This window comes from Asparagus officinalis, chromosome 3 (genome assembly GCF_001876935.1).
Source record: "Asparagus officinalis chromosome 3, Aspof.V1, whole genome shotgun sequence".
Taxonomy (NCBI): Eukaryota; Viridiplantae; Streptophyta; class Magnoliopsida; order Asparagales; family Asparagaceae; genus Asparagus; species Asparagus officinalis.
Window position 1 is genome coordinate 54,903,103 of NC_033796.1, and position 13,805 is coordinate 54,916,907.

The 13,805-nt window shown below is 35.3% G+C and overlaps 1 protein-coding gene across 1 annotated transcript in view; it reads left to right on the plus strand.

Annotated features, from left to right (window-relative positions):
- Positions 1-11,355, plus strand: part of LOC109835145 — a gene marked incomplete at its 5' end in the record, with an annotated part of 19,189 nt that extends 7,834 nt beyond the window's left edge. Inside the window, 4 exons of the mRNA XM_020403134.1 lie at positions 1,084-1,143; positions 1,236-1,454; positions 1,537-3,048; positions 10,775-11,355. Of these exons, the coding sequence (XP_020258723.1) occupies positions 1,084-1,143; positions 1,236-1,454; positions 1,537-3,048; positions 10,775-10,969 (1,986 nt within the window). The remainder of the gene's footprint in view (positions 1-1,083; positions 1,144-1,235; positions 1,455-1,536; positions 3,049-10,774) is intronic.

Below are 13,805 nucleotides of genomic sequence, written 5' to 3' on the forward strand. Positions count from 1 at the left end.
TTTTGGGGGGGGGGGGGGGGTTTGTGAAATCTACCCAACTATAAAATGCGAATTGTAGTTCCTTTATCCCCATCTGAACTTCACGGAAATATCTAATCTGAAATAACAACTATATGTGTATCTGTATCTGATAGTTTGAAAGCTAGGTTGCATGGGTACGGGTACTGGTAGTGGTACGGTAACAGGACACGACACATTTATAAAAGGTATGGTACGGGGACATGGCTATATATATAGGAATATGGGTACCTTGGTACCAAGGACTAATTTTGGTCATTGGTAGTGAGGTGACTCATTATTATCCACTCATTTTCAAGGAGAGAACTACTCAAGTGGGAACTATTCAAGTCAGCGGATTAGGATGAGCCACCTCACTACCAAATTGGTACCAAGGCTATGCATTTTTCTCACACGCATATGCATACATACATATACATACATATACATACATATACATACATGCATACATATACATATACATACATACACACACAGACATACATATACATCCATATACATCCATATACATCCATATACATCCATATACATATACATATATTAAAATTAATAATTTACATAAGATCAACATTGTTTCTTCATTTACATAAGATGAATATATAACAAATAAATGTGAAGTGTAGAATATACATCCAAAAAGTGTATGAGGAGTGTTTTAAATTAAAACATGTATTATATAATTGAGTATATGCCCGAATAAACATATGCATATATCTAAAAAGTGTCTTAGAGGCTTGGGTAGAGGTACGACTTCCTAATAGAAGCACCCAGGTAACAGTTGAAAGTATTTGTATCTGCATCTGAAATGGATATGGAAGTGGATTGGTTTTGATAAATCCGAACGGACCGAACCCATTTGCACCCCGATAGACACCTATTAAGTTATCTCAGATCATTGATTGTGACAATGCACAAGTATAGGCCTACCATACATAACTTGATTTCGTGGATTTGCTTATGTGGTGATCCATTATTCTGTAGCATATTTTTCCTCATAGTAGGGTTTCAAGTCTTGTTATGATAATGTACGTTGTAAGGGTGTTCTGCTGCATCAACTTCGTGCAGGCTGTGAGAAGAATGAAGACCTCTCCATTGACTACAGATGAAAGGGCACGCATCAGTGAGGTGATTCTAATTTGGATATTTTCCTCCTTAACTAGTGTTGTAGTCAAGTTTATATTATCTGCAACTTAATCACATTAATTCTGTAAAACCAGGGACTTAAACTCTTCAAAAACGATTGGTTGTCTGTCTGGAAATTTGTGGTTCCATATAGAGATCCATCCTTGTTACCCCGGCTGTGGCGTATTGCTACAGGCACTCAGAAATCATACAGAAAAAGTGAAGCCATGAAAGAGAAACGACGATTATATGAGGCAAAAAGGAGAAAAATGAAAGCTTCAATGACTGACTGCCATACATCATCAGATAAGGAGGTTCGTCTATCTTGTTTAATCCACAAGAAAATAATTATGAAAAAATTGAATTCTTCTTGATATCTGAGTATATGGTTTGCAGGTTGATAATGGTGGTGATAACAGTGCAGGTGACGTCGATGGTGAAGATGAGGCTTATGTTCATGAAGCGTTCTTGGCAGACTCGGAGGCAGGAAGCTCCAAGCACAAATCCTGTGATACCCCTCTTTTAAGCATAAGCAGAAGTAATATGCAATCAGTTAACATCACGGCATTTAATGGTACTTATGTCCATGAGACTTCTACTTCTATACCAAATGGAAGTAGAGAACCGCATCAGGGAGGTAGGCATGGGTTTCATACCTCTTGCACTCAAGATTTGTGTCCTCCGTCTCATTTTTCTCATGCATCGCATGGTGCGTCTTCGAAGCAATTCCTTTACAATTCAATGCCAAGGGCTTCTAATAGCCAGCTGGTCTCACAAGCTTGCCAAACACATAAAACTAAATCTACTAGAGTAGTCAAGTTGGCACCTGACTTACCTCCTGTCAATCTTCCTCCAACTGTTCGTGTAATTTCACAGTCAACTTTCAAGAATTACCGCTACGAGTCATCTGCTTCCATAGTTCGTGATAATGCAGTAAGAAATCATGTTCGAAGAGTTTCTCAGTCTGCAAGAGTAGGGAGTAGCATATCAAATCTTGGGGATTACTTAAATAAAATTTCTGATAATGGTCTGGATACTAATCCACAGCAAGATGGTATTACTCATATGGGTCAATTTGGAGCAGAAGAGAACACCTCTGAATCTGATCTTCAAATGCATCCTTTACTGTTCCAGGCCCCTGAAGGTCAACTTTCATCATATCCTTCAATTAATTCTCATGCTACTGGTTCAACTACTCACAGCTCCTTCCTTAGAAGTTCGCTTCCGAATGATCCCAGTCCCTCTAGACCTCAATGTTCTGCAAGCTCAGGTTTATTCAGCAATGCTACAATACAGCCTAAAAAGTTACCCTTAGATTTGCATACTATTGACTTTCATCCTTTCTTGCAAAGAGCTGACAGTGAAAATGGTGATTCTTCTGCCAGACCATTACTTCATCGGGTCTCTAGCGATTTAGAAGTATCACAAGGTGATTTCGATAAGCTCCGCAATCAATCTGATTGCATGTTGAGAATACCTGTGTCTGGTAATAATAAGGTGGGAACCAGTACAGCATCTCTAACCAATAATGAAAATGAAAGTAATCTTGATTTAGACATTCGCTTGTGTTCTGTCCCAGAAAAGGAAAAGACATTTGGCAGAGATTGTCAGAATATTGAGGAAACGCCAAAGTTGTTAGGCGATGACTCATTTCTTACCTGTAGTGGTAGATGTACAGAGGTTTCAGGTAACCGCGATTTAACTTTGCAAGTTGTACCTCCAAACAGCAATGGCGTATGCCTTGGCGGAGGAGACCCTCATGATTATTCTATCGCTGGGATAGTGATGGAACAGGAAGAGTTGAGTGATTCTGAAGAAGAGATTGAACATGTGGAATTTGAACAAGAGGAGATAGATGACTCAGAAGATGACATGGACCATCAGCTGCTTACTGGAACTGAAAATAAGGTAATCTTGTTTCTCTTTTTTTAACTGACTAGAAACAGTATTTAAATGTTGATTTTGGGAAACTGATGTACTCTTAGAGAGGAATCGTCAGACTCTATTTATAATAAAGTGAAGAGAAGACAGTTACATAAATTAGCGAAGGATTAAGCTAACTAAACTATGATTAATCCCCTTGAGATGGAGCACACATATTTATCATGTGCAGCTTGTTAGATTAATGGAGCTCCAATTTCCATCTTTCGTATTATTTTGAAATTTTTTACTGAAATCACATTCCAAGAAAACCAGTTTTGTTATTTTAACCTTCTGTTGCGGGATACATCAACTGAAACTTTTGAGCCCAATCAATTTTCTTGTGTCAAGGATTGCATCAAAATTTGCAATTATTGAAAGATATTGAAGGTAGTCAGAAACTAGATACCTAGGAGCACCAGAAAGGGTGGTCATGAACTATTTGAAAAGGTATATCATTTTTACATACTCCCTCAGTGCCAATGTATCATGAGCTAAATTAATGCTTGAAAATTATGTATTTACTTATTCAAAAGTCTAAGGAGTTTCTGGCAATTAAGGCTCGAATTTTCAAGTTCGAGGTTGAAAAGCTTTAAATCTAGATGCCATTTAAATTTTTAAATACACAAATGATACCTAAAGAAAGAAAATAGAAGCAGATGTTATTGGTGTTACCGGAAGAGTAACTTGTCAAAGCAGTTCTTGAAGGGGACCTTATTCACAAAGGTAATAATAGATCGAAAGACTGAAAGAAAACAGAGGAATGTGCATGGTAGACAACTGTTCCCTTGATAGATCAGGTTAATGGATATTGTTGAAGGAGCCTTCCACTGTGAGGGTTATAACTTTGATGCTAATATGCCCCGCAGATTAAGCACCCTTTTCATGGGCCGAAACCTAGACTCACCCAACAATCTTTTTTCTTAAATCCACTTTAAATTTGTGGTAGGTGAAAATTGAACCTATATTGCTCTTATACTATGAAACGTGACCCTTTAGTTGCACCAAAACACTGAAGTTAAGGTGAAGGTAAATTTCTTATTCTAACAAATATAAATGATAATCTGTGTAAATGTCAATTTAACCTTTTTTTATCCCTCATACGCTTGAAACTCCGTACTACTTCTAACTTCAATTTTGTCATGTGTGTAAAGCATTTCTTTGGCTGCCAAACTACTTTTGGAGCCATGGGCTTAACACCTTCATCACCACCATCATCCCATCATCTTTTAAGTGGGAAGATTAACTGCAAACCTCACTTTTTGTACATTTATCAATGATTTATATTTCACAAAAGAATAAAAAAGAAATTTTTTGTTTAGTCATGGTTTCCAAAACAATCAATTTCCATAGTATTTGTAATGTCAAGAAAGATCCTTGGCTATCTTAAAGCAAGTGAATGCACTTCATGCATCTTCATGCATCTGAGACTATCCGTATATACTGTATATTTATATATAGAAATGAATTTATCCTTATTTGAGTTGTTTAAGATGTCGAGATATGCACCATCCGTACTCATAAGAGCTATACTCATATCTGATCTAAGTTGCATGGAAACGGGTATGACTACCCATACGGCTGCTGGTGCAAGCACAAGACACGAAAAATTTGTAAAATGTATAGTACGGGAACATGACTACACATATATATTGAAATTAATAATTACATGAGATCATTATTGTTTTTCAATTCAGGTGTTATTAGAATTAAAACTCCTATCACATTTTTACGTTTCTTTTGTCATGTTAATTATTATAAATTAGAAACTGCTCCTTTTGAACTAAACACCTAGATGACCCTTTAGAATCATAGTTTTTTTTACTTGGGTATGGGCTAAAACGAACCCGATTTTATGTCTAACGAGTTTCAAGATATGGATGTAAGTGTATGATATGTATCCAAGAACTATATCACAAATGTTGTAAATTAAAACATATGTCATATAATTGACCACATGTCAAAATAAATGCATGCAAGTAGTGCCTATGAAGTTTCGGTATAGGTACGTGTTTGGTACAGATATGGCTTTGGGCTTGTTCAAATGGACCAACTCGACCCGGCTCAGATTTCCAGGTCCGAGCGGGGCAAAATGCTTAGCCCAGACCCAGGGTGCCCGGGTCGGGCTCCGGGCCGGGCTGTTTTTTTTTGTTTTTGTTTCTTTTTGATTTTTTTTTATAAAAAACTACTAAAAAAATATATTAATCTTATTATAATTATGTAAGTATGTATTATATATATGAGAAAAATGGAGAAACTTGGTACCAAGTTGCTCCAAACAACTTGGTAGTGATGTGGCCTAATCTTGTCCCTACATCTACATTGGAGTTGGTGAAGAGTGGTTGAGGCTCTATCTTCGAGGTGTGATGTAGGGATAAGATTAGGCCACATCACTACCAAGTTGACCTTGCCTTATTACCATATTGGTTGCACCTGACTAAGGTTGAAGATCTTTTCAATCAATGGGAAAATCGTCGGTCTCGATCTCTTTACTCTTTGGCTGAGGAGCGAGCTATGCAAGCTATGCGACAAAGGGATGACTCCTTATTTGAACTTAACCATTAATTGCTTGAAACTAAGCAATGTATTAAAGAGTTCGAAGAGATCGGAGAGATTTTATCCCGAGAAGGTAGAAAGGTTGCAAACGCTGAACTTCAGAAGCAACGTAAGGTTGACCATCTTCGAGCTCAAATCAAGGCTCTTCAGGTCCAATTTGCAGAGGCTGAAGCTGACTTGGCGGGTATGACGGATATAAAGCAGACGTTGGCTTCAAAACAAATGCAGCAACAACCCTTGCTTCAAGCTGAAATTGATCAAATGGAGCAGCTAAAAAAAGATGTAAACGACATGAGCGTCTATTCCGATGAGGAGCTGCGTAGACACGCTTTGGCTGATGTTGAGGCAAAAAACCAGGAATCCATGACTAAGCTTGCTAAGGAAATTCATCGGATTGCTGGATCCATTTAGCTCCATTTTCTTTATCAGGCTTTTGTAACACACACACTCTCTCTCTCTCTCTATATATATATATATATATATATATATAAGTTCATAAGTATAATTATATGTAAGTATATTGCATGTAATATATATAAAAGTATATCATATAAGTAAAGTATATAACTATACTTACATATTAGTAAATAGCTATATATTATATAGACATATATTATATGTAAATATATTGTATACACCTGTAAGTTATAACTTGAGAGAGTGAGAATAACATAAGTATGTATTACTTATTTATAAATATGTATTATATAGTTATATATGTATTTATTACATACTTATATTATGCTTATTTAAGTATAGTTATATACTTAAATTTTATGATATATTTTTATATATATTACATGCAATATACTTATATAAAATTATACTTATGTACTTATATATACTTATATGACTATAAGTCTATAATATACACATATAAGTATACTTAGGACTACAAAGCCATGGCCGTTTTTCTCAAAAAACCACATACACTTAGAAATATATATAAGTATACACTAATAACCATATCATTATATGATTATATATAAAACATATATACAACATATATAAAAAATATATAAATTTAAAAATCGTGTCGGGCCTCACCAACACAACCCGGGCCCGGAGCCGGGTCGGCCCGCATTTTTTGGGCTTTTCTCAGGCCCAACCGAGTCCAAGCTAAAGCCTAATTGGACATCCCTATACGGCTTCATGATAGAATTACGTGGGTAACATAGTATCTAATGCTTTGACAGTCTTGATATTAGAGGCATATGTGTCAAATATTTAATTTTGTTCTAGACATACCGAATATATACTAGCAATTTATTTGACACTAATGCAAAAGTTCAAATGGATGAATGATGGGTTCATAACTCCAATTGACTTTTTGATTCATTGCATATATATAATTTGGTCTATTTTTTAATAAAGTATAGTTATTTACATAATTTATTCATGTGCACATGCATATTTTTTGTACTGCACCCACAACAAATTAATGTACTATTTTTTGGAATTTTCCTAATCTATATGCACATTGTTTCTCATCTCTAGTGGTAATTTTAAACAACTCATGGTAAATATAAAAACACAACTCATGGTAATTTTCATGAGTTTTTTTTTGGCAAATAAATACCATGAGTTGTTTAAAATTGGCATGTTAGTACACTTGATCGAATGTTTCTCTATCATTGTTTTAAATATCCCCGACATGGCCCGATATATCCCCCGATATATCCTTTTACAGGGCTTGCCGCAACCGATATGATCTTTAAATATCCTTTTCCGCTTTTTGGCTATTTTGAGTGATAAATCCCCGATATGGCCGATATATTAGCCGATATGTGGACCAATATATCTTTTTATATAGCTTGTTGCAAAATAATATACCGTATTTGGAATTTTTGGACGAGATATCAAGATTTTTCTATTATATCAAATGACATTTTGCCCTAAAAAAAGCTGATCGAATGTTGCAACGTTGTTTTGCACTTTTGTTTGTTTTAGAAGGTTGATTAGTGATCCTAAACATATAATGTTGCAACGTTGTTTTGCACTTTTGTTTGTTTTAGAAGGTTGATTAGTGATCCTAAACATATATTATTCATATTTTGTATGCTTAAATTTCATTACATATGTTGAGATTATATTTTAATGCATTATACTATGTATGCAAACATTCATTATGGCATTCCGATATTTACCACATATCCCCGATATTTCCCCGATATCCGCAATCCGATATGAATTTTGACCATCCGATATTTCCCCGATATCCGATATTTAAAACCTTGTTCTCTATGATACTTACATGCTAATTTTAGATCTTTTTAGCAGTTAATATTTGTTAAATTTGCTACTAAATGTACCAATTTTTTTTAAACTTATATTAATTCTACTTAAAAATAGAGTTGAGATATGTTAAATGATAAATTTAACAAATATTAATGGTTGGAAAGCTATGAAATTAACATCTTAGTGTTATATGTAATGTTCAAGTAAAAAATTTCATGTTTGCATCATTGAAGGTACTAATATGCCAATCTTAAACAACATATGGTATTTATTTGCCACAAAAAACTACTCATGGTATATAAGTGCCAAAATAGGAAAACTTTGTCGTATGTATGTGCCATTTAGCCTAGTTTTATGATATAACTTTTGTCGTATCCATATCGTGCCTTTATCCTAAAATTTACCATAACATCGGTGTACGTATTGCACATACCTGTATCCCACATCTGTTTCCCTGTTCATGGATTGTAATTTGTTAAGTCGTTGACACAAGTCTCATCTTCCCTTCACTTTTATTTTTAACCCCATATGCAATTAGTACTTAGTGTTCCCCCAAAAATCAACTGATACTACTTGTTGAGGACACAATTATGTCGGATAAACTCAAACCATGATAAATGTTATCATGAGAGCTGAGTATCAGGGGAACCCAAAAATGATTTATGGGAAATCAAACTGACTATATGGATCTATACAAGGTTTTACATGGAAAATGTGCAGTTGATGGTTTTTGGGGGATATATGCCACGTATCGGACACGACCAACATCTTGGGACATGTATATCAAATATTATATAAACACGGATACACTTATTACATGTAAAATCTTGTCATCTACCTAATAGAAAATAGTGTGACATAGATCTGAAGGCATTAACAAAAATATACTCATGTCATTTAATAAAATGAAATATTCGAAGCTCCTCTTCTCATAATGTAAGAGGCAAAGAAGCCATATCCCAAAGATTTGGATTTGATAGAAGATGAGAGTTAAAAAAAGGAATATTAGAGAGACAAACAATGAAATGAAAGTAGGTATTCTTCAGGTACGAATGCTACATCGAGCAACATGTTAGGCAATACCTCAGGTCGAAGGTGAGAAGTTGGCGTCACACACTGTATAACATTTCCTTTATTTCATGGTACCAAAGTGCCAAACTTTATCCTACGTATAGGTTTATAGTAAGAATGCAGAAGGCTAATTATGATATCTGAGCATCATAAATCTTCTCTTCTTCTACAAAGTAGTCTTTCATTTCCCTTAAGGCACAATTAGTTTAGTCTTTGGCACCTTTAAACATACAGATCAGTTTGTCAGGTCCTTTCTCAGTTAATCTTAGTCAGGTCCCACAGAATCATTACATTTCTTATCAGGCCTCCTGCTGCTTATGTATGCATGGTTACCAGCTATTAGCAGCGTGAACAATATTCTTAGAGAGACGTAAGGTGCACCTGCCAAAAGTAGGAAACTTTAAGTCATGCCTATTCATCTCAAAGTGAAAGATGAAACAACTAGGTAGGAATGATAAAATAAGACCCTGTGTATGAAGGAGAAGATTATGCCCTTAATCACCTTTACAATTACATGGTTCCTCTGACTAACATATTGTGGAGGATGAGCTCTTGAAGGATGACTTGATTTGCAAGACCTGCATGTTTTTTCCCAAAGGTTTTAAGCAGCTGCTGACGAAGTAATCTTTCCGATGTTATCTCTTTGTTTTGCTTTTTTACCTTTGACTTACCAAACCACAAAGATGGCTTCTAATATAAACTTACCACGCTTATGCACCTTAAGACTGAATTCGCTGGACTTCATAACTATCTAGGATACTAACTAAGCCAAATGGAAGTCATCTTGCAAAGGTGATTCATGATTTTGAGCAGTGTAACAGGAGCCTGCCATTTACAGAAGGAAATTTTAAATAGATTTGTCACTTGGCAGTTGTCGTTTCTGAGAAAAATTCTCCTCCAGTAGATTGCTTTTGTTAGCATGGAGCCGTGTGTTATTTCTTTAAAAAGTAAAGTTAAAGGTTCTATTAAGTTAAGCTTATGTTAATGGCCCGCTGTACTAATTCAAGTAGATTAAGCAGTTATTGTGATATACGTATTGGATTCTATAAATGGAAAGCTTTACTAGCAGTATAGAGGGTTAATTTTTTGACTTTCAATTGTGAGGGCAAGTATAACAGATGGAGTTATTTGTGTCAATATGAGAACATTAGATCAGGGGCAGAGCCAGGATTTATATCCAGATTAGGCACATATTCAAGGATTATGTTAGGCAATTCCTTTATACACATTGCTTCAATCAATCTAGGTGATAATTATCTTTAACAATTGTAATATTATACGTACCCAATTTAATAATAATTATATAAATGGAAACTCTAATACAATGTGAATTTGGCGTGCTCATTAATGTATGAAAACTTTTATACAAGATTAGATAGACTGTGCATGGGGACTAATAGATAAAAAGAGGCTAAAGTTCTACATGCAAACTCGTGCTCATTCTTGGAAATTGAATACAATTATTTAGTATGGCCTGGATTTTACACAAGTTACCTTGCATAGAATACTTACTGTAGTTCATTCCATAATTCATCATATCAGATAGACGCAAGTAGTTCCTATTTGTTAATGAACTGAATTTGGCATATTTTTCTTGTTGGGAAAAAAGGCTGATCATAGTTTTTCTACCTTGAGTACACACAAACCACTTCTTTGTTTTGCTTCATAAGAAACCCCCCTTCTTATTGAGATGGGTAGTTCGTATATATTGGTTTAAGTTAACAAGCATGTCCTTGTTTTCATGTTTAGTTTACCATACACATGAACAGATAAGAGTTCATCATGCCATAATAGAAAATATCTTGGAGTACTTTTCTAATTGCTAGTTTTTTTTTTTTTTTGTGTATAGGAATTTCCATTCTTCACATCCAAAGAAGAAGAGATCCAAGCTAATAAATCCCATCAGCCAACTTATCTAAACAACGGACCAGTTGGGAAGTCTGGCCAGCTCAAGCGCGGTCGATCAAGCAAGAAGCAAAGTTCAGACATCTCCAAAATGAACCCTGCTTCTTCTAGGAAGCCAAGAAAACGTCCTTCGAGCTAAACCCTTCAAGTAGCTCGCTTTAACTTAGTTTTTCACAATTTTGTTGCGTTTTGCATTCGTTAAATGCTAAAGCATTTTGGGTGTGCAACGATGCGCTCTGGCAGGTTATGATCTCATGTAGATTTCGTGTAGTCCTTGTTGTAACTGCTGTCTTAATAGTTTACATAGAATCAGTAGTCCCTGCTCTCTGTCCGTATAAGTTTGCAGGCTTGTAAAAATGAGCAGTTTTTCTTCATTTCATGACATCAAGATTAGTGCAAAGTCCTCAAAACAAATCTTGTTCAGCTGATAAAAAAAATCTGTCCATAAGACTTGCATAAAAGCATGAGATGCGTATTCTGATTACTTGGAGGTGGAAATTATGAGGCAGAGTATGGTTATGTGAATGTGTTTGTTGAAGGCAAACATCAGACGTCTACGTCCTCATAACCCATTGTGTGCGCCCAGCACTAATCAGGGACATGAGATAATACAGGTAATCATACGGGTAAGCCAGTTAAAAAAAAAATCCATTTACGTATCCTTTTTTTTTTTTGATAGGTATGGACATCCAGAAAATGTCCATTGAAAACATAAGTGTGGATCTGAGCATGCTAAACTATTCGAAATATTTGACTATCTAAATTCACGGACAATATATAATTCATACAGGTGGAACTGTCTATTTGATATTATTTCATATATAGATGATTGAATTTTTAATTTTAATTTTAATTTTAGTTTGGTTTAATTTATTTTATATTATTTGTGTGGAACTAAAATGCACCTTGGTGGAACTCATTTGATGTTCCAAATGTGACAACAGAATTCCTCTTTCACAAGTTTAATCTCAATTTGTACAGTCGCTCAAATGAGCATACGTAAAACTTAATTAAAGAGTGAACATTTCTAACATCTTTTGCTCTAGCAAATACCTGTTAGCCTCATGGTTATGAGCCTATTCTTTAATCTTATTTTGATGATTATAAACAATTCCTAACATTGTGCGTCGAGTGTTTGCATTTGTTTTGTTAGGTAATCTATACAAATATCTTTGTTGGAGGTTGGATGGATTGCGCCTTAACGATGATATTCAATGGAGGTTGGCAGAATATCAGAATGAAGCCATTTCCAATTCAAAATCAAATTCAAGATCAAACTTCATCCGCAACCAAGACGAGCTTAAGTGAAGATCAATATTGCTTGGGTGTAGTTTTTATAGTTTAGGGTTTATACTTGTGTATTAATACTTAGAGCTCAATCTTATACACACATACACGTTTTGGTTTTATAGTTTTTAAGTTTGAATATGAAACAAATTTACTTATTTATATACATACATACATGTTTCATATTTATCATTTTTGGTTTTGATAAACAATGAATTTAGCCACATATACATGAAAACTCAATACATGTATATAAATATATTTTCATGTTTATATGTGCTTAAGATGATTTCATTAATCAACAAGTTCAAAATCAATGAAATCATGTTTATTTGCAAAAATATGTGTTTATGGATTAAAGACTAAATTATACCATTTTATATATTTTCTTATGTCATTTAATCCATTCAAAATGAATATGCAAGTTTGTTTGTCAAAAACATGTGTTGTTAAGTTTTCATGTTTTTGGACTATTTTGCAAAATAAAGAGTTTTCACAATTAGGAGATGCAATTTGAAAAATTCTTTTTGTAACATGTTTAATTTCATGTTTATAATCATTTCTCAAAGTTTTACAATTTTTGGAATTTATTTGTTATTTTTTAAGGCACTTTAAAAATTAGATTTCATACATGAACAGTGCCCGTGCACGTTCATGAGTTGATTTATAAGCACTGATAAGTCGACTTATGATATGTTATGGAAAATGCAAAATCTTTCTGTTAAGTCGACTCATGTATCTTGTAAGTTGACTTGCTATAAGTCGACTTGTAATCTCTGTTAAGTCGACTTACGTTCTGTTTTCATGTTTGTTGTTTTTGTCTGCTGAGTTGATTTACAACTGGAAAAAGTCGACTTATAAGTCGACTTATGAACTAGCTATTGCACAGTAACTGCTAGTTTTCTGTTTTTGATTATTTTAATGTTTTAGGGTTGTAGGCTATAAAAATTGCTTTGACTACAGGGGTACCTAAAAACCCGCCATCAAGAGCTCGATTACGCCTACATGCTTAATTCTCCAGCACGAGTCAAGACCACGCGATCGCTGAATTCGCCTACACAACCAGACAATCCACCAGGCGACCAAAAATTCGTCTGCAAACTTGACTCGCTTGCACAAGTCAAGTCTACTCAAGAATTGAGCTTTGCTGCATGGCCATGCGATCAACAAACTCGGCAAACTCGTCAGAAGTACCTAGCGGCTGCAACATCATGTACAGGGATGGGCCTTCTCATTTCCCGCAACATGAAGGGAAGGAGTACAGTACTCCAAGCCCATCAAACAGCCGCTCACAGTACAAGTGATCAGTCAAATCCGCGTAGTCGCCAAACTCGCCTGCATACTTGACTCGCCTGCACGAGTCAAGTTTGTCCAAGTGACTGAGTTCGCCTGCACGTTCAAGCCATCGGCCAGGCTATTAACAAATTCGCCAGACTCGCCCGAGTCCTAGGCGGCTACAACATCATGCATAGGGATGGGCCTTCCCATTTCCCACGACGTGAAGGGGAGGAGTACAGTACTCCAGGACCGTTAAACAGCCGCTCACAGTACAAATGAGAGGTATGATATCTCTCAACAGGACATGGTCACATCCCATGATTCAGGGGGGTGATCATGTCGTCTCCTCTCTATTTAAAAGCCTCTTCTGGCTACATAAAAGGGGGGGCTTTTTCGGTTGATAAGTTGAC